Source organism: Ursus arctos, unplaced genomic scaffold (genome assembly GCF_023065955.2).
Source record: "Ursus arctos isolate Adak ecotype North America unplaced genomic scaffold, UrsArc2.0 scaffold_8, whole genome shotgun sequence".
NCBI lineage: Eukaryota > Metazoa > Chordata > Mammalia > Carnivora > Ursidae > Ursus > Ursus arctos.
This window is the reverse complement of record NW_026623100.1, coordinates 6,969,512-6,995,425: the sequence shown is the minus strand read 5'-3', so window position 1 is coordinate 6,995,425 and position 25,914 is coordinate 6,969,512. Positions and strand designations below refer to the sequence as shown.

The following is a 25,914-nucleotide window of genomic DNA, read 5'->3' as shown; positions in this document are numbered from 1 at the left end:
TCTTCTCTTCTCTTCTCTTCTCTTCTCTTCTCTTCTCTTCTCCTCTCCTCTCCTCTCCTCTTTCTTCCTTCCTTCCTTCCTTCCTTCCTTCCTTCCTTCCTTCCTTCCTTCCTTCCTTCCTTCCTTCCTTTCTTTCTTTCTTTCTTTCTTTCTTTCTTTCTTTCTTCTTTCCTTCTTTCTTTCTCTTTATACCCAACGTGGGGCTCAAACTCATGACCCTGAGATCAGGAGTTGCTCTGCAAACTGAGCCAGCCAGATGCCCCTAGCATCATTTCCTCTTTGCTAGCAGACAGAAATGAGCGGAGACAAAGCTTTGTTCTTGAGATTTCATTTCTTATCTCTTATTCAAAACACTACACTTCTCTGTCCCTTGCCATTATGTGGTGTTAACTTGATCAGCTCTGGCCATTGAAATGTGAGTGGAAATAATGTGTGTCACATCCAGGAGGTGATGGTGAAAAGCCCATGCACAATTCGGTTCTTCAGTCTCTCTTTTGCATGGTGAATATGGATGGCTCATGTTTGAGAAAACAGAGGCTCACAGTTGAAACGCACTGGGTCCCTGAGTCACCAGGTAGAGAACAGCTGCCCTCAAGAAATGTCTGAACGCACAGTGGACATCACATGAGCAATCAATAGACTTTTATTGGGTTAAATCACTGGGATTTGGGAGTTGCTGGTTATGACAGCATAGCGTAGCCTCTCCTGACTAATGCAGGAAGGCACTTCTATTCATAACCACCTTGCCAAAAAGCAGCAAACATCACTGTATACATATACACCTGTACACATATACATTAATTTATACATACATAAATAATTATTTATTAGGGATGGCTAATTTATTTATAAAGAAAAAAATTTATTTGCAAGCCTCTGCTGTCTTCTGATGAGGGTAGGCCTCATCGTTCAAGAGCCTGTGGTTTGCTGGACGGGCCGTGGGTTTGAGTGAACAAATCTAGAGGGGGAAGCTGGGGCATAGCCAAACTGCTCTGTGCCTAAAAATGGAAGAGGGATAAGAAAGGTCAGTTTGAAAATTCAGGAGGCAAGCATCAGGAGCCAGAAGGCAGATCCTCTGTAAAGGTGGGGGAGGAACAGGGACCTCAGTGGCAACATGGTGAAGATGGGATTGGGGAAATCAGTGCTTAATGGGGCTTCAAAGTTGTTTTCTAAATAATGTGTATAACATCTCAACTACCTCCCTACAAGACTTTTGGTAGATCTGTATTGGAGATTCTTTGGGGTAACATGGAGAAGATGGCATTCTCTTGTGCCCACACATATAAAAAGCAGGCAACTCTGCTGAACAGTTTTTAATCACTGATTTGGCGTAACCAACCGGATTGATCCAATTTGTAAAAGCCCTTCTAAACAATGCTGCAATGAACATCCTAGTAGGTAAACTTTGAACACACACACACACACACACACACACACACACACACACACACACACATATGTATGATAAATTTCTTAGGAAAAATTCCTAAGAGTTGATGATGAAATATTAGGACTTTTGATGAAATATGAAGGTTTTTAAGGTTTTTGATGCTTTTGTATAATTGTGCTCCCAAAATCTTATGTTTATGGAAATTAGTAATCATTTGAAATCTAATATTACAAGTATTTTTCTTCTTTTTCTCTTTTATCATTTACCTTTTTATTGACACACACATGTACATATATACTTTTGCACAGATATTTTAAATTTCATCTAGTACCATGACAATCATTTACTTTGTAAATTTAGCTTGACCATTTGCTTGAAAAGGCATTCCTTATTCTGATGCATTAAATTTTGGACTATTGAATTCATTTCTTATTTCATGAATCTACTTAACAGTTTTCTTAAAATGGGTCTCACAGTTTTTAACACTTGTTCTTGATTTTTTTATTACTTTTATGAATGGGGCATTTTCATGAAAGATAATTTTATCTGGTTAGCCAATGTCATAACATGATTTCTCAAATTTTCTATTCTTCCTTTATTCATCTGAAATGCTATCAATGTCAAATACTAAATATTTCTATATGCTAGGGCTTATTTCAAGGCTATGTTGTTTTTTCTGGCCTGTGAATTATATTCACAATTATAATTTTATATTACAAATTTTGAATTGTAATAAGTTATGCTACATTGTATTATTGGAAAATTATAATTATAAATATTGATAAATTATAAACACAATTATACTTAGGGATACTTGATAGATCTATAAAATCTCACTTCTCTATCAAGAAGAATGATGTATCAGCCATTTATTGAAGTCTTATATCATTCTTTATCATAAATGATAGCATTTTCTTAAAATAGATCTTTCAGTTTTTAGAATTTTGTTCCTGGATATTTTTTGTATGAACTCTGTGAAGAGAAACATTTTCAGTTAAGCTCTCTAATTCGTTATTTCTGGTGTATGAAAAAGCTTGTGTGTGTGTGTGTGTGTGTGTGTGTGTGTGTGTGTGTTTTGGAGTTGGCCACCTTACTAGATTTTCTTATTCATTTTGTTTTTCAGTTGAGTCTATAACTTTCTAGATAGGCAATCTCATCATCAACACATAATCATAATTTTATCTCATTTCTACTATTTATACCTCATTTCTTTCTATGGTTTATTAAACTGGCTAGAATAGTCAGAAAACATTTGCAATAACACACATATATATTTGTATTTCTGACTATAACATAAAACTTTTTAGCTTTTTGCCATGAGATACAATGTTAAGGTGGTGTACTTTTATTAGTAAATCGGTGTTGTTTTAAAAATCAAGAACAGCTAATGAAATCTATCAATTTTCACAAGTCTTGAAAGAAAGCCTTGACATCGTGTATCCCATTCTGTGTGCATGTGTGTGTGAGTGATTCTGGGGAGGAAGGCTACAGTTCCCATTCTCATCCAGATATCTTGCTCCCACATAGTTACACTGCTTAAATAGGACCTTTTTTTTTTTTACTATTAATGCAATATGCCACATATTTTTATTTTCTAATGTGAAAGCCTTTTGCATTCCTGAGCAAAGCTGGTCACTGACTATTGTCCTCATAATATACTGGCGAGTTCGATCTGCTAGTATTTCCTTTAAGAGTTCTGCGTTTTTATTTCGGTCACTACCTCTGTCAGATATTGGTATCAAGATTACTTGTGAAAATAACCATTATTTTCTATGTGTTGTGCACATTTGAAAAAAAAATAAGATTTTTTTTTTTTACTTTGACGTTCTGAAAGAATTGAACTATAGAAAGTATCTGGGCCACTCCTTGTTTGTGGACATAACCTTTAAATTCCTTTTCTTTCACAATAACTAATATATGGAATCGGTTTTGTATGAGTCCATTTTGGTTATTATTTATTGGATACTGTGCTTCCAAGCCATATTTAAAAAGTCATTAGCATAGAGTTGATTGAAGTATAGCTTAATACTTGACAAAAGTTCACTGGAGTCTGTGATAGTATTTCTATTTTTGTTACGGTAGTACCTAGAGTATATCTAGGTACTTTCATTGTTTATCTACCATTTTTGCTAGATGCATTATAGCTGTATTAAGTTCATTATCATTTGCAGATAGCTAGTGCTTGGATCTATTTATCTGTTCATTTCTTTTCTAACTTACTAATTCACTTTTTTATATTTCTTAATTCTTTCATCACGCTTTCTTCTGAGTTTTTGTTATAATTTTTATCAGTTCTGTAGTTAAGCATTTGATACATTTACTTTTATTAGTTCTTTTCCTATTAAAAGCACAGGTAGTTTTGGTTTTACTTCTTAATACTGCCTTGATTTTATTTCACACATTTCAATAAATACTTTTCTTAATGTTATTCTTTTTACACGTAAAATTATATTTTAGGGATGCCTGGGTGACTCAGGCTGCCTTCAGCTCAGGTCATGATCCCAGGGTCCTGGGATCGAGTCCCGCATCGGTCTCCTTGCTCAGCGGGGAGCCTGCTTCTCCCCCTGCCTCTTCCTGCCGCCCCCCCCCCCCGCTTGTGCACTCGCTCTCTCTCTTTCTGACAAATAAACAGATAAAACCTTTTTTAAAACATAAAATTTTATTTTAGAGAGTCACAGAGGACATACATACTCAGTTACAAATTTTTAAAAATTCAAAATGAAAAAAGAAGCTACAAGCTTATAGGAATGATATCTCTTTCGAGAATTGTATTTTTTATAAAGCATTATCCTTTGCCTCTTTTACGTTTTTTATGTTGAATTTGGTTTTCTTCGATGTTCGTGTTGCAATTCCTGATTTCCATGTACTGCTCTTGTTAGACTATTTTTTCCTATCCTCTGCCCTGCCCCCCCCCCCCCCGCATCTCTCTGTATTTGGTGTATTTTTCCTAAAGAATATGTTGTTGGAATTCGGGTTTTGCCTAATAAAGGCTTTCTATCTGTTCTAAAGACAACTGATTGATATTTATTATTACAATGTTATATTCGATTTGACTTGTGTCATCTTTGTGCTTTGTTTTGTGAATGTGTGTCTGGGGGCTTGCTCGTTGTATCAGAACACACGCATTGTGTCTGCTGTGTTATCTCCTTCACTATTCTGAAGATGTCTGTTCTGTCTTATATTCTGCAAGATTTTCTATGTTTAGTTTTTAAAAAATATTCTTCAATATATAAAGCCATAGTTACAGGACTTGGCTTTGTAATTCACTCCTGATGCTCGCTACCTGTGTGATCTTTGTCAAGTTCCTTGCCCTTTCTGAGGCTCAGTTTCCTTGTCTGTAAAACAGGAATAATAACGTGATTAAATGAATAAATGCACATAATCGCTAGCACAATGTGAAGATATCAATACATGTAATACGTTCCCAGTATTCATATTACCCGTATTGTTTTACTGCTCTAATTTTCAGAGTGAAGGCAAATGGTCTGTTTTAAATTCTCTCTGTTCAGGAATACCACCTGTGGAAATATTTTTAATTAATTTTGCCTGCAATAAGGTGAGCAACTGTAAATTTGCCTAGCGAGGACTTTCATCTCTTTGATTATTGCTTCTGATCTATTTGCTTTCATCTCCTCTTCAAGAATAGAAATGATCTCTGTACTAATCAGGCACTCTTTAAACTTTTCTTAGGCTTTGGAAAAGCTTCTCAAATTTGTCCCATCACTGATTAGATTCCTACCTTATGGGTTCTGTTCCTTATTGTATTCAATCTGGATTTTATTTTAGTTTGCAGTTTTATTTTCCTTGTTAGTCTTCTTCATAGAATCCCTTTCCTTCTTCATGTTTTTTATTTTATCAACTCTTGTTGCTTATTTATCTTAACCTGCTCCCTCCTCACTGTCCAGTGTTTCTGATTAATAGACGCCTGTCTTGCTTTCTCTTGAGGATTTGTCTCAAAATTTTCTTCTAGTTGCTGCCCCGTGTCGTTTTTAGGGAACTTCCTCTCAATGCTTCCCTGTTTCCCTTATTCTTCAAGTAAGTTGGGCATTTTTGTTTGTTTTGTTCTGTCTCACTAATGTTATTTCTCAGTTTTTTAGATTTAATCATGCTGAAAGATGGGATAATCCACCCAGCCATGTTTATTTCCAAGGTCGATTTTTCTCGGCTGCCCTCTCCATGCACCGTGTGATGACCAGCTCTCCTCGGGCGTGCACTAGAAGCCTGCTGGATGTATGAGGCTCTACTCCAATCTCCCATTTCAGCAGGCATCCCTCTGACGCAGCTCTCCACTACTGTTGGGGGACCTCTTCCCACCTGCTGTTTGATTTCCTAATAAATTTGTGTTGTCGGAGACCAAAATAGTGTGAACTACTTCTAGAGATTCTGTGCTTTCTGCACCTGCCTACCTTGCTTGACTTTCAGGAACCATATTTCCTGAGCTAAAATGTGAGACCACATGTCTACCCCGCCAGTCACGCCTCTGCTTTGCAGTTATTTCCTGGCGATCGCTGTCTCTCAGTGGGTTTAGACAAGTGGTCACGGGGAGACAGAAAATCAGGATTCTCTCCTCCAGCCAAAGGACCAGGAGCCAAAGCCTGACTATATTAAGGTGACCTTCACCTTGATAACTGGCCTCACCATACATTCTTGGTCTCAATTGGAGAGATTGATACGCAAAGGATAATGGAAAGTGACCTCCTAAAGGACAAAGGAGGTTCTTTTGCTACCCACAAGTTTCTTAAAATTGGGAGTTATATCAGGCTCGTTTGCCTATATACCTAGTATTCAAATATTATTGATTCTAGCTCATTCAGCTGTGTCCATTTTTTCCCCCTTCCGCTGGATTATCTTCATAGTTTTCTAACTACCTTGGCTTCTTCGATGTGGAGGTTGATCTCATCTTTCTTCCCCTCAGTGCTAAAAGAATCATTCCAAAATGCACATCAGATAACCTAAAGCATTTACTTACAAAACCCTACAATAACGCTCCCTGTAGCAAATGGCTTAGGATAATATACAAGGTCTATTATCATGTGGCTCCTGCCTAGTTTCCTCTTCTTATCTGTCTTGAGTCCTGCATAATCACGCAGAGATTCAAAGTAAATGACTTACCAGAAAATTCACTGATAAATATAAAAAAATATTTTGCAATCAAGTTTTAAATTTTACATAGGGGCTATTTTCAAGAACCATGGAAAAGTTTTTCAAAATTTTAAGCATTTTTAAGCTTTTACCTGTCAGACTTTTCATCAACTTTTTTTGTGTTTTCTGTGAATGTATGCCAGTCAGTTTTCCATTTACATTTATGTCTATTTGTTTTCATGCTTCTGCATGCTTTAGCTTATATTGAAACAATCATGCCAATGCTGATCTATTACAGAAATTTAACTGTATTAACTTTATACTCTACTATACACTGTAAATACAGCTATATACTATAACTTTGTAACGACACTAACTTGATGTGAAATATCAAAAAACAAATAAGCTTAAAATAAATATTTTAAACTAGCTTACATTTTGATAACTACTGTTATATTAAGTTATTTCCTTGCAAGATTTAAGCAATATTATTTGCTTTTTTGTTTTCTAAATTATGTTGCCTTGATATTTTCATTTCTTCATAGCAAAGCATATTTTCACCTTATAAGATAATTCAGTAGCATTCATAGAGCACTTTACATAAAGAATATGTAAACAAACAAACCCAATGAAAGATTAGCTATTTTTTTCTGTTTGCTCTTCTATTGGAAGAATTTTTTGGAAAATTTTAAAACATTGGGAAGTTAAACAAAGAAGAGAGAAAAACTTATCAGGATGATTCCACATCAAGTTATTACTGTGAATTTTTACTTTTTCCATAAACCTACCATTGAGTGGTAGTCCCTAAATTTGGCTAATAATTGCTTATAAAGAGAAAGTAGTTGTAACTGGATTAAAAAATATGAAGTTTAAACTATGTAAAATTAGTCAGATAATTTAGGAAATTTACCTTCCCATCCAAAGGTTAGTAAAAACACCTATAGGAGCTTTGGGTGACATGAGTTACCAACACATAGGACTGCAAAAAATAAGAGAAGACCGGGAAAAGTGTCTACGTATGCAATTCTAACGATAGGCGTGGATGAATAAAGGTGTCCATACTTGTTCATATTCGTTACACTCAAAGATTAAGAGGTGAAAAAGTACTGTTTAGAAATATATGGTTTGGATTCATCTATGGATTTATTTTCCAATAATTTTGGCTCTCCTCACCCTTTGATAACTGTACGCGGTCCCCAGTCACCACTGGCCCCTGGGCGCTCCCTCCACTGTGCAGAGACATCTACTCAAAACACCCTGCAGAACCACCCACACCACTTAACATTTATAATACACCCAGACCCGAGGGATTTTTTTTTAGCAAAGGGGAATAATACCATATGCATTGTTATTAATTCAACTTGATTTCAACCTCTTTTTATTTGATTATATTCTTATTTTTTGCATTCTTTCTATACTGTTACATAGTATTAAAAAATGGGTTTCCCTAATGGTTGCCATTAGGAATTCTCCCAATTTTTCTTATTTTATACTGTATGCCTGTTTCCTCTATTACATACGTCCTTAAACATACATTTTTGTGCACTTGAGCATTTTCCAAAAATATTTTAGTAGAAGTGTTATTACTGATTTGAAGGAAATGTCCAATCCAAATTTTAAGAGAATAATTAAAAAAAAAAAAAACCTGAAGCATTAAATAAACTCATATTCTTGTATTAAAAAAAAAAAGAAAACACTGCATCTCTGTAAAAGTGAGTTTTCTATGTAATTCCAGGAAAAAAATATACATTTAGAGAAAGTAAACATAGGTTTGATGAGTATTTTCTCTTTTTTAAACAGTACATGAATTTTTTACTGTGATGTTGATATTGCAGTAGTTTGCTTGGAGGTGTGGACTTCCTGTGTGTGTGTGTGTGTGTGTGTGTATGTGTGCGTGAGCATGCGCACACGCTTACATATGCCTATAAGTGTATGTACACAAGTGTAATGTGTTTATTATTTAGGATCCCTTCAGGAAACAAATGACACTCTCAACCTGGGTCACTTGAGAGGAGTTTAATGAACTGTTCTTTACAAGAGTTGTGGTCAGGGTTTAGGGGATTGCGAAGGGTAGTCCACTATCCTGACACAAGGCCTGATGGAACCAGGAAAGGTGGCACTTAGTGACTTGGAGAGGACAGTTCTCCTCTCCTGGAGAGGACATAGCCATCCCCTGGAACTCTGCAGGGAGGGAGAAGGAGAAAGAAATACCTGCTCTCCTGCTCTAAAGCTTCCTGCACGGCCTCCCCTGGCCTAAACCTATGTGGACGCTGGGGCAACACACAGGGAAGCTCAAGACTTGTCTCTAAAAACTAGTCTCATGGAGCACAGGGTAGGGTAGAGATGGGAAAGGAGTGGATCTGGAAGAATAAATGGGAGGAAAAAATCCGCCCAGATGCATGCTGAGTGTGCATGCTTGTGTGTATATGTGTAGTGCGTATATGTACATGTTTGTAGTGTATGTGTGTGCGTATTTGCATTATAGGGTTTCTTTTTGTTCTTTGACTTTAATAATAGAAGCACTTTTATAACGGGATCTCACAAAGAGTGTCAATAGATGAAACATACAAACCGAACTGTTTGGGTCGAGGCAAAAGCAGGGAAGCTTTGAGATCTACCTGAAGTGTGTCCCCCTCTCTCCCTGCAGCCCGGATAATTCTATAGTATGGAAACTACTTCATTAGTGGGATATATCACTATAGGAGCACAGGGGGAATTGAACCCATCGTACCTTTGCATCATCACCAGGAAAAGTGTAGAAACAAATCTAAGAGACATTTTTGTTTTTGTAACTGTGACTTGAAAAACAATCTAATAAGCAATGTGTGGCATTCTCCTTCACTGAACCTTATAGACTCGTAGAATACTGAAGCTGCAAAGGGCCTTCTATCGTCATATCGCATCATGATAAAGCCTTGCTCACGTACAAGATGAAAGCTCATGCCTCTGGGATGCACTTGGTAAACTGTTTCATTATTATGGTTACATATAACAGCACGCTGATAAGATAGGCCGGTTTTGGAAATTGTTTGCCAACCAGAAGCAATAACTACAGAAGTAATCAACTTTTGTACAAACATACTCATGGTATAAATAAATTGCTACCATGTGTGCAGATATAATATTTTGTACCTTTATAAAATCCATGGAGACTTAAAAAAAAATCCTTGAAAATTTCCCATTATGCACATTCATTTTTATCATGCCTATAGAACTTGCAATTTTGGAACAATCCGGGGCACGTTTTATTTATTCCCAGGAAAGCAGCTAAAGTGAAAAAAAAAAAAAAAAAAGCAAACTTCTGGTAGATAGTAAGCTGTTTAATTATATATTAACCTCAAGGAAATGTTGAAAATCTGGAAGCAGGGGAAGAGAAGAAAGTTATACTTTGATTCTGTTAAGTTAGTAGCTGTAACTTAAGACATTTCTTACACCAAATACGTCTGTCCCTTTATGAGCTATTATTGCAATTGTGAAAAACCTCTATTACTGTTCTCTGAATTGTATTCCATATATCAGCTCTGACTGTATCGTGTGATCCCGGGCTCATATAGTGAAGTCATGTGCCTTTAATAAATATTGGTATGAGGACCTAACAGAAGTGGGATAGACTCACTTCAAGAAATTCTGCCCCTGATGTTTTAGTATCTACTTGCTTTTACAAGGTCTAAATTTCTTCCTCCCTCACATGACCTCTGGGATAGTGTGTTTGGCTGTCAATAGGTGGTCTGAATGGAAGATAGACCAGAGAAATGGCACATACAAAGAAAAAGAAACTGCAAACAACGAACCCTGAAGGACACTAAGAATAATAGGGATTTCACATACATTTTTTTAAAGGCTCATTTGTAGTTCTTCCCTACTTTTCCACCATGTGATCTTACAATATTTTTTTTTTTCTTCTGTGTTATACTCATGGGCCATCTGTGCTCCCCACCAGTTCCCAAGCAAACTTTTGGCCCTGGCTTCTCTATTCCAACTAATGGCATTTCTGGTGCTATTAATTTATTTTCGATTTGTACTGACCAATATGATCGCCATTAGCCACATGGGACTTTTTAATTTTAAGCTTAAATCAATTAAAATGAAATATAACTAAGTTCAGCCCCCCTCAGTTACAATAGTACATTTCAAGGGTTCAATAGCCTCATGTGCCTAGTGGCTGCCGTATTGGAAAGTGAAAATACAGAACATTTCCATCATTACAGAAAGTTCTTTTAAATAGCACTTGTGTCAACTTGCCTGGGTCAGAGATGCCCAGATAGCTGGTAAAACATCATTGCTGGGTATGCATTCCGGGGTATCTCCTGAAGGAATTAGCATTTTATTGGTGAACTGAGTAAAGCAGATGGGCCTCCCCAATATGGGTGAGTATCATCCAACCCCTTGAGGGCCTGGATGGAATGAAAAGGCAAAGGCAGGACTAGTATATTCTCTTTCTGTTGGAATTGAGACATCCATCTTCCCCAGCCCACAGACACCAGCTCTCAGTTCTCCAAACTCGGATCCTAGCTTATACCATCAGCACCCCAATCCTCATGCCTTCAGCCTTGGACTGAATTATAGTACTGTCTTTCCTGGTTCTCTAACTTGCAGATTGCTGATCATGGGATTTCTCATCCTCTAACCATGTGAGCCAATTCCTTATAATAAATTTTCTCGAAACTATGTATGTATGTATGTATGTATGTATGTATCTATCTATCTATCTATCTATCTATCATCATTGCTTCTGTTTCTCTGGAGAACCCTGACTAATACAGAAAACTGGTATTGAGATGCAGGGGTGCTGCTGTCACACATACCTAAAAATGTAGAAGTAGTTGGAATTTGTAATTGGATAATGCATAGAAGCTAGGAGAGTTTGGAGGTGCATTCTAGAAAAAGATGCAATGTTCTTAGAGAAGACCTAAGTGCTCTTGAACAGAATGTTGGTGGAAATATGGATGGTACAGGCCATTCTGATGAGGATGTAGACAGAAATGAGGAAAATGTTACTGAAAACTGAAGGAAAGGCAATCCTTATTAAAAAGTGGCAAGGAACTTGGCTGAATTATGTTCATATCCTAGTGTTTTCTGGAAAGTAGAACTTGAAAGCAATAAAATTGGGTATTTGGCTGAGAAAATATTTGAGCAAATTGCTGAAGGTACAACTTGGGTTCTCTTGAATGCCTATAGTAAAATATAACAAGAGAGAAACGATTTAAAGATGAAATTGTTCACCAAAAAGGAAACAGAATATGAGTTTGAAAGTTCTCAGCCTAACCATATTGAATGGCATGAAAATCTTGCTTGGGAAAGTACAGAAAGGGGGTGGCCAAATTTAATGAGGATCTGAGTATGGACGGGCCATCTCAACAGAAGCTAGATAAAACAACAGGGAGATTAGTCAGCCATCTAAACAAACCAGGACCAATTTTTGTTGTCCAAGACAATAGAAGAATGACCCCCTAGGCAATTCAGAGATCAGGAGCTGCCTCTCCCATCTCAGGCTAGATCCAAGGGCCTGGGGATCAGAACAATTTCAAAGGGGAAGCTCCCTCTGTGTGCTCCTCAGCTGCCTCAGGTGTGACTCCAGCAGGCTCCCAGGGAGGCATGCACTGAGGTCGGCAAAGCACGGGGATAAAGGATGGAGCAGGCTGGAGCCACCCAAGGCTGCCCCAACTGGAAGGTATGCCACCCAGGCAGAGGGCTGCTGTGGGTGTAGGGCTACTGCAGGGAGCCTCCACTAAGGCAAAGCCAGCCGATTGGAAGACAGGGCCAACCCTACCCAGACCTGTAGAGTCAAGGCATGTGATTTTTGCCTGGGAGAGATGTAGACACTACAATGCTTGACTGTGGCTGTGTGGGCTGCTCCCAGTAAAGTCATGGGGACAGAACTTCCCTGAGCCTTGGCGACCCAGCTCCCACACTGGTAGGTCCAGAGGCTGGGCATTGAACGAAGGAGGACTGTTCTTGTGACGGGTTTCACGTTTGGCCTGTAGGTTTTGGACTTACCTTGGGCCCATTACTCATTTTTCTTTTCTATTTCTTCCCTTTAGAATGGGTTTATCTTTCCTATGCCTGTCCCACCATTGTATTTTGGAAGCACATAACATGTTGGAAGCCAAAGGTTTACGACTGGAGTCTTACCTATGTCTTATTTAGATGACACCTTGGACTTAGATTTTTGAGCTGATGACATGGGAGCAGAACATGAATTCTGAGGGGCCAGGGATAGAATTGCTACAGTTTGAATGTTCCCTCCCCCAAATGTTGAAACCAAACGCCCAGTGTGATGGTATTAGGAGGTGGGGCCTTTAGGGAGTATTAAGTCATGAGGGTGGAGCCCTGGTGGATACTGTTAGTACAATTATGAAAAAGGCCCTGCAGAGCTCCCTAGCCCTTTCTGCCATATTAAGGTCACAACCAGAAGGCCCCATTTATGAACCAGGAAGCCCTCGCTAAATACCAAATCTGTCGGCACCACCATCCTGGACTTCTCAGTCTCCCCAACTGTGAGAAAGACATGTTTGCTGTTTGTAAGCCAATTGTCTGTGGTGCTTTATTATAGAGCCCCGATGCACTAAGAAGGCCCTGTTCCAGACCCAGACCTTGGTATCAGCAGTGTCTCTACAGCAAAAAGACCTCTTCCTCTTCTGTGCTATCAGTTACAAGACCTGGCTATTCTTTAATAATATTTCTTCTTCTGGTCCCTGCTTTCCATTTTCACCATCACCATCCAAGTCCAGGCCCTATTACTTGTGTGAACCACTGCATCAGGCCAATCTGATCTGTTCACCTCCACCTTCTCTCCAATCCAATCCAATCCAATCAATCCAATCCAATCCAACCCAATCCAATCCAACTGGTCCACTGCAACTAGATTAAAAGTTGCAGCAAGTTCTCATCCACATTTGACTCTATTGTCTGCTGAAGTCTGTCCTTAATTTGGAATTCACACAGAAATAGACAGCAGTAAAAGATTCTTCAAAGTGTTTTCATCTAGTTGTGCTCTGAAGAAAACGAAATAGCTCACCTGCAGGGTTCTTATTTTATCATTTTTATTATTAATTAAATTCTAAAACCTATCTCTTAATATACACAACATATGCTGTGCAATAAATTAATTCATGATTAAATTCTCAAATTTTACATTTATTGCCTTGTATATAAAATGACCTTTGAAGCATTAATGTAGCACTAATTATGTTTTTCATCTGATGTAAAGTGCTTATAAACTACCTCACATAACTACAAATTAAACTACATAGTAATACGTTGTATGGTGTATTCTTCTTTCCAAAAGCTCAGGGACCTTTACAGAAATCATTTTATTAATCTTCACACATCTCTGAGATAAGATGGTTGGTTTTAATTATCCTTCCTTCTGCATTTGGAAAAGCTGAACGGATGCCATTTATCACTGAAGTATACAGGCACTGTACCAAGCGTGCTATGTTAATACAGAGTCGCGTAAAGGCCGAAAACTCATCTCTTTCATCAAATATACATTATTGTTGAAATTTTCAGAAGTTCCATGCCGGTAGGAAATGAGCTGCCTTCTGTTCTGTTCGGGAGTACCAAACGCCTTACCTTTTTTTCCTGTTCAATATTATGATACAGTGATCAGATCCCCAGTGACATAAGTCAGAGAATTTGGTATAGGACTTGAAAAAAAAATCACCCCTCTGTATCTCTGCTCCTGAGTCCTTAGGTCTGTCTTATTTTTTACTCATGTTCAAATTCATATCACAACCATCCCTCTGCCACAATTGTAAATTTAGGGCAAAAGTGCTACCAACACAAATTCCATAATTATCTTCTCCATTTCTTTTCCCATGAACCATGGCACAGGTGTGGAAGAGGACAGAAATGCATTTAAAACTTGATCAAAAACTAATGATGTATTATATGTTGGCTAATTGAACATAATAACAAAAAATAAAAAAAAATAACTTGATTAGCTGAATTAATAAATGGATCTACTCATGGAGCCGACATTGAAGAGGTATTTGTATAATTTTTTTCCAGGAATATACTAAATAAGCACAGATTTCCATCATATTTGCACTACTTCTGTTATTTTATTATGGCTAATATCAAAGTGAAGATATGTGTATTCATAGGTTCGAAATCACCAGGTGGAGAAAGGGAGCTGATTGAGAACAGGTTGAAGAGACACAGAAACTCCAGGAAATTTTAAATTCTTCATACAGTCCACTAAAGCAACGCAGATAATTGAGGATTCATGACATTTCCAAAAACACAAAGCATAAATGTGCATAAAATAAAGACTAATCCATGGGTTGACTTAGCAACTGAGGAACAAAGACAAAAAGCATGTACTGGACTAAATTGGCTCTAAGTCTTATCAGTAATGTCCACATAAAGGCATGCAGCATTTATACCTTATTGCATGGCTATGCTTAATGCAGACAAAGAAAGTCAAATATATTGAAATATAATTTACAGAAATGAAGGTGCTTAGCTAAATACATTGTTAAACAATGTGGTTGCCAAACATCGTGAAAAAGAAAATATACCAAAGATACTCATCCATTCTATGTATAACTTCCCTAAAAATAATAGTATTCACTGGATTATATAGCGATTCACTTTTAAGAACATTCTTTGATATTTGAATAGGAGAGCTTAGTTAAGTCTTCACTTTTTTTTTTTTTTCAGTTTTCTCTTTTTCACTTTTCACAGTTTGGAATGGAGAGTTCCAAGATAGTGACAAAGAATATGAATTCTGAATTCACATCTGAAACTTGAAGTTCTCACCAAGCTTGCTGAAGGAGGCACATCTTCCCCCAAGGTTTGCTGCCTCCAGAGTCTGTGACCGTACTTCTCTCTGTGACTCCAGGGTGAAGAGAAGAGACTGTGGGATGGAGGAAGGGCCCTGTCCAAAGAGTCGAAAGCAGGAGGCAACTAAGCCTCCGGTGGAGATCTGTCAAAACCATCGGAAGTCATCAGTATGCTGAGGAATGGTATGAGACCTCAAGCTGGCACTTGAATAAACAACATGAAAACTTAGCATTTGGCAAAAACACAGATTTATTATTTCCTAGTGGGTCAGGAATCCAGGAATGGATTAGCTGCTTTGTTCTGGTTTAGGGTCTCTTTCTAGGTGGCAATCAAAGTTGTTGGCTAGGGCTACACTGGTCTCAAGTCTTCAATGGTATAGGCTCTGCTTCCGAGCTCACTCACACAGCTGCTGGAGGGCCCCGACTCACTCATGGGGATGTTCCCATAAGGCTACTTCACACAACAACTGTGTTCCCCAGAATGAGTGAGCCAAGAGAGCATCCAAGACAGAAGCCATTGTGTTTTTTTAACCACATCTTAAAAGTGATATCCCATCTCTGCTGCCATATTCTGATCATTAGACTTGATTTCATATATTTGGCTCCACACTCCAGAGGAAGGCATTACATGAGAACATGAGTACTGGGAATGCAGATCGTCGGGCCATCTTAGATCCTGACTACAAACCTACTGTTTTCACTTTTGATTATTTTGCAGCCGGTAGCTCAAAATTGTCAAAGACCTCAAGGCACATTGTTTCATTTGAACTTTATAGCAATGCTTTGAGGGCATCAGGGTCATTCTTGGAACTCAATCATTTTATATCCAAGCAAATGGGATGTGAGATTAAGTAACCTATTTAACGATAAGAAAGTTTTCTAAGAAAACTGGGTTCAGGTCTTCTAATTCCTAATCTTTACATAGTTTGAAATAAAGGTTGATGTCCCTTCCCCCAAATCAGGATTTCCAGTCTAATGGAAACAGAATATGAAAATAAAGTGCCCAAGTGGATTGTGGCTCAGAACGGGGGAGGGGAAGAAGGACAAAAGGATCTGGGATGGAGGTGGAGATTGGTTATTTGTTTAGTTTGAATAAATTGTCAGAGAAAATAATGTCAAATCTATTCTTAGAAATTTCACATAACAAGATGAAAATGTCAGGATAAAAATCTTTGATAGAATTAGATATTTGGGGGATTATAATGAAGAACTACTTACACAAAGTAGTTAATCAGATGTGCGGCCTGGTGGATGATGGTTTGGGTACTTTTTTTGCAGTGATGCTTGTATGACGTTGTGTTAATGTTATGGATTTGGAGTTGAACAATGGAGATCAAATGGCAGTTGGGGACTTACAAGTATATTCTTCATCAGTTTTCTAAATGTCTTTTTAAATATTATATATCCTGTGGTGTTTTTATGCAGAACCAAATAACAGTGGCTGCCTTGGGGAGGGAAAGCTGCTCTGATCCTTTGTGATATGAGGCTAGGCCAGGGTTTCTCAGTCTTGGCACGGTTGACATTTTGGGCTTGATAATTCTTCATTGTGTGGGACTGTTCTGTGCATTGTGGTATGTTTAGCAGCATCTCTTGCTTTTACTCATTAGGTACCAGTAACATGCCCCTACCCCACATACACGTAGCAAAGAGAATACCTTTAAACATTGCCAAATGTCACTAGGGGGAGGGGAAGGGAAAAATCATTTCCAGTTGAGAAATGGGTTAGCTAAACACAAGGCCAGATAAAAACTATATATGATGCTGCATACAGTTAAAACAATCAGATAAAGTGATGCTGTCATGGTAAGAATATATTTCTGGGGGCGCCTGGGTGGCTCAGCTGTTAAGCATCTGCCTTCGGCTCAGGTTGTGATTCCAGGGTCCTGGGATAGAGACCCACATCAGGCTCCCTGCTCAGTGGGAAGCCTGCTTCTCCCTCTCACACTCCCCTTGCTTGTGTTCCCTCTCTCACTGTCTCTCTTTGTCAAAGAAATAAATAACATCTTTAAAAAAAAAAAGGAAAATATTTCTGAATAGTGTAATTTCTGAGTGATTTTAATTTTTTCTCTCATGCTAAATTTCTTCTAAGTATGTACTTGTTTTATAATGAGAAAAATTTTAAAAATTGTCAAGTTATTTTTATTAGGATTTAAATTATAATGAAATAAAGTTTTATTAATTTGAGGTATTAATTCTCAAGTATTTAGAATACTACTCATAATAACACATCCTTTCATCTTTATTAGCTCAGCAGATCTTTACAATAGGCTAGCTGTTTTCTCCATTTGAATATTAATTGAATGTCTTAAAGAGGGGAGTAGCTTTTATAAAATCCCTCAGGTGAAAAAAAATGAGCCAGGATCTGAACTCTGGCTTTCTGCTGTTAGGTTTTCTATAGGATTTGTTAAAAAGGAGACTGACAGCAGGCCCCAAATGGAGTCAATTATGCTAAACCCCATGTCAGTAAACCAAGACTTACTACCTCAACTAACTGCACTTTCAACCTCCACCCCAGCCCCTGAAATGTAAACTTTAACCAGTCATCATGGAAATACCTAGTCAGCACTAGTTAGATAACCCACCTGATAGACCCTTTGGTTCCCCTTGGGAAGGCCATCTTTCCTGAAACAATGAATTCTTTGCCAAAAATTTTCTTTCTCTGGCCCCTTTCCACCTTAAAATCCTTTCCTTTTCTACAGCTTGGCAGAGTTCCTTTCCACTTACTAGATGGGATGCTGCCTGATTCATGAATTGTTCAATAAAGCCAATTAGATCTTTAAATTTACTCAGCTGAATTTATTTTTTTAACAGCTTCCAGAAATATCTAGCCATCTGGATCAGCTCATCCATTGACAGTCCCAGGTAACTGGAGTGTTAATGTACATTATCATCATTGTTTCATCATTATGAATTTATCACATGTTTTCTCTGCTGAGAACACTGTGCTTTTTACTTACCTTACCTTCATTCAATACTCTAGTAATAAAGGGAGAGATATAGGTTAGGTGTTGGTAAGGATTGTAAAAGCTGGGACCATTTATAACCCCCAAGTGACTACAGATAAGTACTCTAGGTCCAGACCTGGGGTGTGTTGGTTGGCTGAGCAATAAGGAATGGAGAGGAGGAAGGCGCCAGCAGGTCAGTAATTATATGTGTGTGTTTTGGATCTGGGCAGCATATTAGGAACGAGAGGGCTTTCATGGAGTCTATAATTAGATTCCCTTTCTTGTCATAAAGCTGATTCTGGAGAACGTGGCTTGGGGGTACAGCAAAGTGGGTTTCCTACTACAGAACTCCAGCAATCACAGGTGGTGTGGGTCCCTGCTGGGGATCTCCTCCTGTAAAACAAATGACAGGGGAGAGCCAAGGAGAACGAATGCTTCCTGTGGGGACTTGGCTCCAAAAAGGTATAGGGCCAGCCACACCAATGGCACATCTCCAGTGTTGAGTCAGGTAACTCACTCCATCTCCAGGAGGAGGGGCTGTGGGTGGGGCAAAGGCCAGGAGTGTTTAGGAGCCACAGCCCTCATGGAAGTTAGAGGGATGGGGAAGAAGCATTTTCTTTCATGCATATTTCATTCTTACTCTTTTTCACGGGAGATTTAGCCAATCACCTGGAATTTGGAATCAGTAATTCCAAAAACAAATTATATTTCTTTCTTTCTTTCTTTCTTTCTTTCTTTCTTTCTTTCTTTCTTTCTTTCTTCTTTCTTCTTTTACAGTTGATCTCCTGGGATTCTTTTAAATAGTACCAGGGCAGCAGTAACCTGGGATAATGATTCTGTGAGATAAATCAGGGTCCCGAAGTCCTTTGGTGAGAAATAAAGTAAATGGATAATTAAACATGCCTTTAACCTAAATAGGATTAATAGCCCAGTGCAATTGGATTTTAGATGATTTTCAGTAAAATATGCACTTTTTAGAGAAATGCTCCTGAGGACATCAGACCCAATCATGGTACAACATTGGGAAAATATAATTTTTAAGATAAAATGATTTACTTCCACTTTCCAGAACAAAAGTGGTGAGGAAGCCCTTATAAATAAAACTATGACATCTCCTTTGTGGAGCTGGAAGGACACAGTTAAAGGAAGAACCTGTGATTTGGGTCATAGAAAATCCCGTTGAACAAAAGAGAACCTTCACAAACACACGTGCCCCAAACTCAGAACGAACTGAATTATTAAAGCCGTGGACAGATGTAGACCAGATAAGGCACACCAGACTCCACCTCGAAGCAATGTGAGGTCCGTACTATAGCGGGCGATACACCAACATTCAGATACACTTTTGAACCTACTACATCTCAAATGTTTAAAAAGAAGATGATTGGAAGTCAACTTTGCACTTGAACATATGTGGTCTTCATTAATCTTGGTCGATTTGGGGAAGTCGATCTTTTTCCAAATCCAGTGAGTTGGAATCCAGGTAGCAAAACTTCCTCTTTTTCTTTTTCTTCACAATTTCTTACTTTTACTCCCCTAAAATTTTATATGAGGTACTGTGAAATGATAGAATATGGGTAAACCAAGTAGAAATGAACATTCCATGTAGAAAAGGAAATTTCCTGAATATGATTAAATTACACAATGTCCTAAAATGTTATAATGAGCGTCGACAGTCTCCTGAAGTCGATCAGAGCGTCACTGCTGTCCTATGCTGCTGCTTTAACGGTGGACTACAGGAAGTATACAGAGAACTTGCGATGTCCACTAAATATTTTGAAAACTGGAAGAAAGTACCCAAAGGGTGAGAAAAAGAACAGTAAGTACAAGGCCAGCAACAGCATAAAGAATTGAAAAGGGCTGGAGTTCTAAGATAGATCCAAGGCACTCCTATTACAAACTAAATAAAATAAAGTAGTAATCGGGAAGAGAAGAGGGCTACAGGACTGTGGCAAGAAGGTTGGAAGCTCACCACGCTGGATCCTACCAATTCTTCGGTAGATCTAAAATTCCATCTGCATCATGGGGATCCAGAAGGTAAAGGATGGACAGACAAGGATAGGGCTTCTCTGTTAACTTGGACTCCTGGGGATGGAAGAATGCATAGAATAACTCCACATTTTAGCTTAAAGATGGTCAGTTGTTCTGTTCACCCTGTCTCCAGCAGAATGCTATGGAAAAAAAATGAATCAATCTCTTTGCTTTCTATAGCACGTGACTCACACTTTGGTAGAATATCAGAAATTGCTCTCTGGCAAACAGAAGTAGGCAGTTGTTTCGAACTAAGGTGAAGATTCAGACCTCTGGGCTATGACAGGCCTCCTTGCCTTATCGATTGAGTTTTTCACATGAAGTGGAACTGGATTCTTTTAACCCTTCTCTTAACTTCTTATTCCTTGGAAAGTTGGCTCGACTCTTACGTGTGTCATTCTGCAGAGGTTGCCGGGCTTCCCTTAATGATATGCAACTGGGCTGGGGGTGCTCCGTGGACGGTATCTCAGGAGTCGTCGCAACAACCTTATGAGGCATGTGTTTTATCACTACTTTACAGAGGAAGGAATTGAGGATCAGAGAGGCTGGGGGACTTGGCTGACCATATACAGTGTGTGTCCAAGCCAGACGTCTCTGGCCACAAAGCTTGGGCTTTTTGTCATTCCATATAGTGGATACCTCGAGAAAGCACTTCCTCCCACTCCTGGTCTTGGAGGCATTAGCAAGTTATAACTCACCCACAGGGGTTGGTGCCCAAGATTTCAGCCTGTGCCAGTGTGTGAGAACGTGAGTGTGCACGTCCGTGTACATGTATGTATGTGCACCCGTGTGTGTGTGGGTATGGTAGATTCCATTCAAATAGCCTCTTGCTGTGAAGAGGTTCACAGCATCATTTTCTCTATGGAATTTCTCTTTATATGTCTGAAACACTCATGTTGGAATTAGCACTAGAAAATAGTTTATGTGCCAGAGATGTACTTTTTTGTAACCAGATTCATCAAATTCTGTTCCCAAATTCATCTCCTGTGAGCAAGCTTTTAGAGGTCACAGAGACATGAGACAAAGAGGGAGCTGTGCTGATTCCCGGACCTTTGTGGACACTTGGAATTCAGACCAGCTTACTTATCAGCCAATTTGTTATTCTAGCATTGCTACGGAACATTTCTTATCCACCAAGCTAATATGAATTGTTCCCCTTGTTGCTATGTCCAATCCAGCCACAAGTAACTAGACGGCAATACCACCCAAATTAACTTACAGGCAGAGTGATTCCTGCCAAAGAAGAATGTATTGCAAACATTTCTGGTTTTGCTCCGAAATCTACCCTAATAGTTTACAGATGAAATCTAATTTTAGGGTAGCTAAAGTTGTTAGCAACCTGAGTTTGTTAAAGATTGAATCAACATTACTGGGAAAAAAAATAGGTTTTTTTATACCCATACTTTTGAGCTTTGTTAATGCCAACGTGAATTACTGAGGTTCTATAGTAAACAGGCAACATCTGGATTAATGTGAAGTACTATGTGCAGATCAATAACGCCGGAGTTTAATAACAGGCATATATGCTTTTGTATGTGTTCTCTTTGTGTGAGCCTCATTTGACTTAATACTTGAGTGCAGGACTTAAAAAATGTAGGAGAGGATAGAGAGAGCTATAGAAACCTTTCTCAGTATGGATTGAAATCCAGTGTGGCTTGGGCTGATACTCACCTGACTTGGATTTTTTAAGAACAGAAACAGAAGAGACAAGTGCCCCCACAGTTTACTGCTTTGGCCATGGATGATGGAGATGAGGAGGAGGATGACCAGAGTGACAGGGATGATGACAACCTGTGACCGCAGTGATCACGCTGCATTATCTGTTAATTCATGGCTTGTCATTTGCATTATGATTAATTGCCTCGCATGGATTAGCAGCAGGCTATTGCAAAATGACTCCTTGCGAATTTCAGGATCTTTTCTTGCAGACAGGTCTAAAATACCTATGGTTAAGTTTCCTTCTTTTTCCTTCAGAAAAAAATGCATAAAATCATACACGGCAGCTTACCCACATACAATAAAACTGGGGACAGAATTTGCTAATCAAAATCACACTGGCAGCCTGGGTTGTATTACTTCGGAAAGCCCATGACCCCATTACTTTTTTTCTCACTTGGAAAGAATTCCTGTGAAAGATGATCGTGAGGTATTTGCACACATGCTGCATTTGACACAAAGATGGGATGATCTCCATTTAGCAGTAGGAAAGGGACTAAGGAAAAGTGGGAATTCATACTTAGAATTTTTGTCCTGGGCCAACAACCGAAGCAGTATCTATTAGTTTGTGTGTTGCATTTCTAAAGCACATTGGATTTTCAACATCGTGGGGGAAGTCTGATAACCTGTTACATTTATAAATTGCTTTACTTTAAAAAAAAAAGATTTTATTTTATTTTTTAAAATATTTTATTTATTTATTTGAAAGAGAGAGAGCACAAGAGAGCATGAGCGGCTGGGGGTGGGAGGAGAGGCAGAGGGAGAGGGATGAGCAGACTCCCCTTTGAGCAGGGATCACCACGTGGGGCCCTATCCCAGGGATCATGACCTGAGCTGAAGGCAAACACTGAACCCATTGAGCCACACAGGTGCCCCAAGATTTTATTTTTAAGCAATCTCTATACCCAATGTGGGGCTCAAACTTACAACCCCAAGATCAAGAGTCGCATGCTCTATCAACTGAGCCAGCCAGGGATCCCCAACTTGCTTTAGTTTTTAAAAGCTCTTTACACACACTTCCTTGTTTATTTAACAACATCCCAACCCTGTGAGATTTGTTTTCATGTTATTTCCATTTTGGAGGTGAGTACAGTGGCTCAGAGTGGGAATGGCTTGTCTTGGGCATAGCTGGTAAGGGTGTTTTCAAGCTCAGAGGCTGATCTGATGCTTAGTGCTTTCTCTACCCACAAAATTTCATGCCTTGTCTTTAGGTATCTCATTATTGCCTGCAATTGTGTCAATCCTTCTCTAGACATGGGGGAAATTTCTAGGACAAAACATAGAATTCAGAAACACAAGATTTATGTCTGAAATTCATGACTTAGATTGGCATTTTAAATTTTGAACCATGCCACCACCCTTCTAGACTTTTTATGTTTTAAAGGAGTTCTCAGGAAGCATGTATTTATGATTATTCAATTAATGTTGACCTCTCAACAAAAGTAAATAGTACCCACTGTGAGCCCACACTTAGAGTGATTATATTGAGAAAATGTGTGAGGAAACATGGAGCTTGAATTTACTCTCAGCCTAAAATACACTGAATGTGTCAAGTCTGAATTTAAAGATACGTAGGGTAGAGCACAAGAAATAATGCAATCCATTGGACATGACCTCTAATGAACTTTGGAGATTTTGGAAGTATTCAGTGGAACATAAGGGCCACTGGGGTCTACTTTTATTAAAGGATCGCGTAGTTTTGTATGTTTCCATTTCTTTATTTTGTTTTCTATATAATGCAGTGTGAGTTATTGCATTTCCTGTGGGGAAACAGTCACTGTATTAATCATTTTTTATAAAGCCCAAGAATTGTAATCAAAGAAATACTCCAGGAAAGGAAAAATTGGATTATTTTTGTCACACGGCCAATGAGAATTGACAAATAGGGTGATACTGGATGAAGACTTTCTTTGAAAAGAGCTGTTAATTTTCATAGCTCCTTTAAGTTCTGTTAGCTGGGAGAATCTGGATTTTGGGGAAAAAAGTAGAATTTAATATAACCAAGTACTTGATGTATAAAATCATTCCAAAAATGTTATGTACACTGAATATTATTAAACCAATTAATAGTTGCAGAACATGCAGGGAAAATATGTGCGTGGGTTTAAAGAGGCACCAGAAATGGAAGATTGTAAGAGCAATAGATCTGATTGCTACAGAGCATTCTTAGAAGGATTTTCAAATGTTTTAAAAGCCTTTGAGTTCAATACACCAAATGCTGGAGACTCAGGAGCCAGGTTGTGTCTTGGGCAGGGTGCAGTCTATCACCCCAGAGCATCAAAGTGGCACCAGGTACCATTTCCTGAAGTAATTCAAGAAATTTCTGCACTTGCTGTATTATAGGCTGAGGCAAGTGTGTTCCACTAGTGCAGGGATTCTTTATTATAATTTAAAGATAGGAGCTTGGGTTCTGTGGTGCCCCCAAGAGCTGAGAAATGCCTGGTGTATCCTCAGGGGCACACCCAGGGAGGTCATGCCAAGACTTCATTCTGGAGCAGCAGTCCTGCCGGGAATGTCCCCCCTCACTCTCAGGTCAGAGAAGGAAACCTGAGGCAGCTGGCTCTTGCTAGAAAAGGGGACATTGAGAGTAAAGTAGGGACAGGGACCTTCCGCATTTCTTTACCTTGGGAACACATAAGTGCATGCCTGTCACCTTTATGTCCTAGGCCAGAGGCTCTCAAAGTGCAGTCCCTGGACCAGCAGCATCAGCATCAACTAAGAACTTGATAGAAATGCAAATTCTTGGACTCACTCCAGATCAATTGAGCAGGAAACTCTAGATCCAGCTGTTTCTGTGTCCTAATAAGCCTTCCAGGTGATTCTGGTGCATGCCAAAGTCTGAGGACCTCTGACCGAGTAATACTGTCTTGTGGGTAGTTCTGTCCACTCTTCACCCCCATGCTATTTGGTGCCTCCATCAACTTGCTCAGAATACCCCTTCTGGATCCTCTCCTCCTAGTCACCTAGATCTCTCATGCACCCATCAAAGTCTCAGCTCATAAGCCATCCCTGTAGAACCAGGTAGGGCTGAGGTCCCTTCTCCGTGCTTTAGTATAACCCTGCCCTACTTGTCAGTCAAAATCTAGAATCTGGGTGTATAGTCTGTCTTCCCACTGACTCAAACAATGGTGACCATGCTTCATTTAGACAGGCCTGGGTTCAATTCCTTGCATTGTTCAGTAGCTGTGGGATCCTAGGCCCGTTGTTTGCACTATCCATACCCTTTTCTCATCTTTTACCTCCCAGTCTGGTGGAGATGCGAGGATTTCTGATCCCAGCAGAGGTGTGTTCAACTGAACTCAAATGAAACAAACCAAACAGAAACACTTGTTGACACGTAGACCTTAAATGCAAGAATAAAATGGAAGCCTGAGCTCCTAGGTAGCCCTGTGACCACGGGAATGGGTTGAGTGTGGAGAATGCACCAAATGTCACCTACCAGTCCTGAAGCAGGGCAGGGGCAGCAGACGTCATTTAGGAGAAAGAGCAGTGAACAGAGACTCTGTGAGACCAGGACTCATGCTACCTCTCCAGTATTACTGCTGCATTTTCATATCTGTAGAAGGGAAGATGGAGAGTCTTGGTCTTGATGACCCTTCGGGATTGAGATCTGAGTGTAAAAGGGCCCTTGGAAAACGGAAACTGTTACAGTCAGAGGCCATTGAGTACCACATGCATTCCAGAAACTTGACACGCATGTCCTTTAATTCTCAGGACTCACGAGATTGGGGCTATTCTTCTCCCCACATTAGAGTAGAGACCATGGAAGTTTCAAGGGGTCCATAAAGGTCTCATACCTTGTAAAGGGCAGCAGCAGGATTTGAACTCAGAGCTCTTCCCACCCAAGAGGAGGTTTTAACTGGCATGCTTTATTGCTCTCTTGCACTGAGGAGGCGAGGCACAGAGTAAGTAAGTTGGCATCAGGCCCTTGGGTTCTGTTGCTTGGTGATCTGGTGAGTTG

General features: G+C 39.1%; 1 protein-coding gene across 1 annotated transcript in view; it reads left to right on the top strand.

The window, feature by feature from the left end:
• Positions 1–17,279, top strand: part of TMEM182 (transmembrane protein 182) — a 197,550-nt gene extending 180,271 nt beyond the window's left edge. The window contains exon 5 of the mRNA XM_057308981.1: positions 15,164–17,279. Coding sequence (XP_057164964.1) covers positions 15,164–15,210 — 47 coding nt within the window. The 3' untranslated portion in view covers positions 15,211–17,279. The remainder of the gene's footprint in view (positions 1–15,163) is intronic.
• Positions 17,280–25,914: the final 8,635 nt, after the last annotated feature.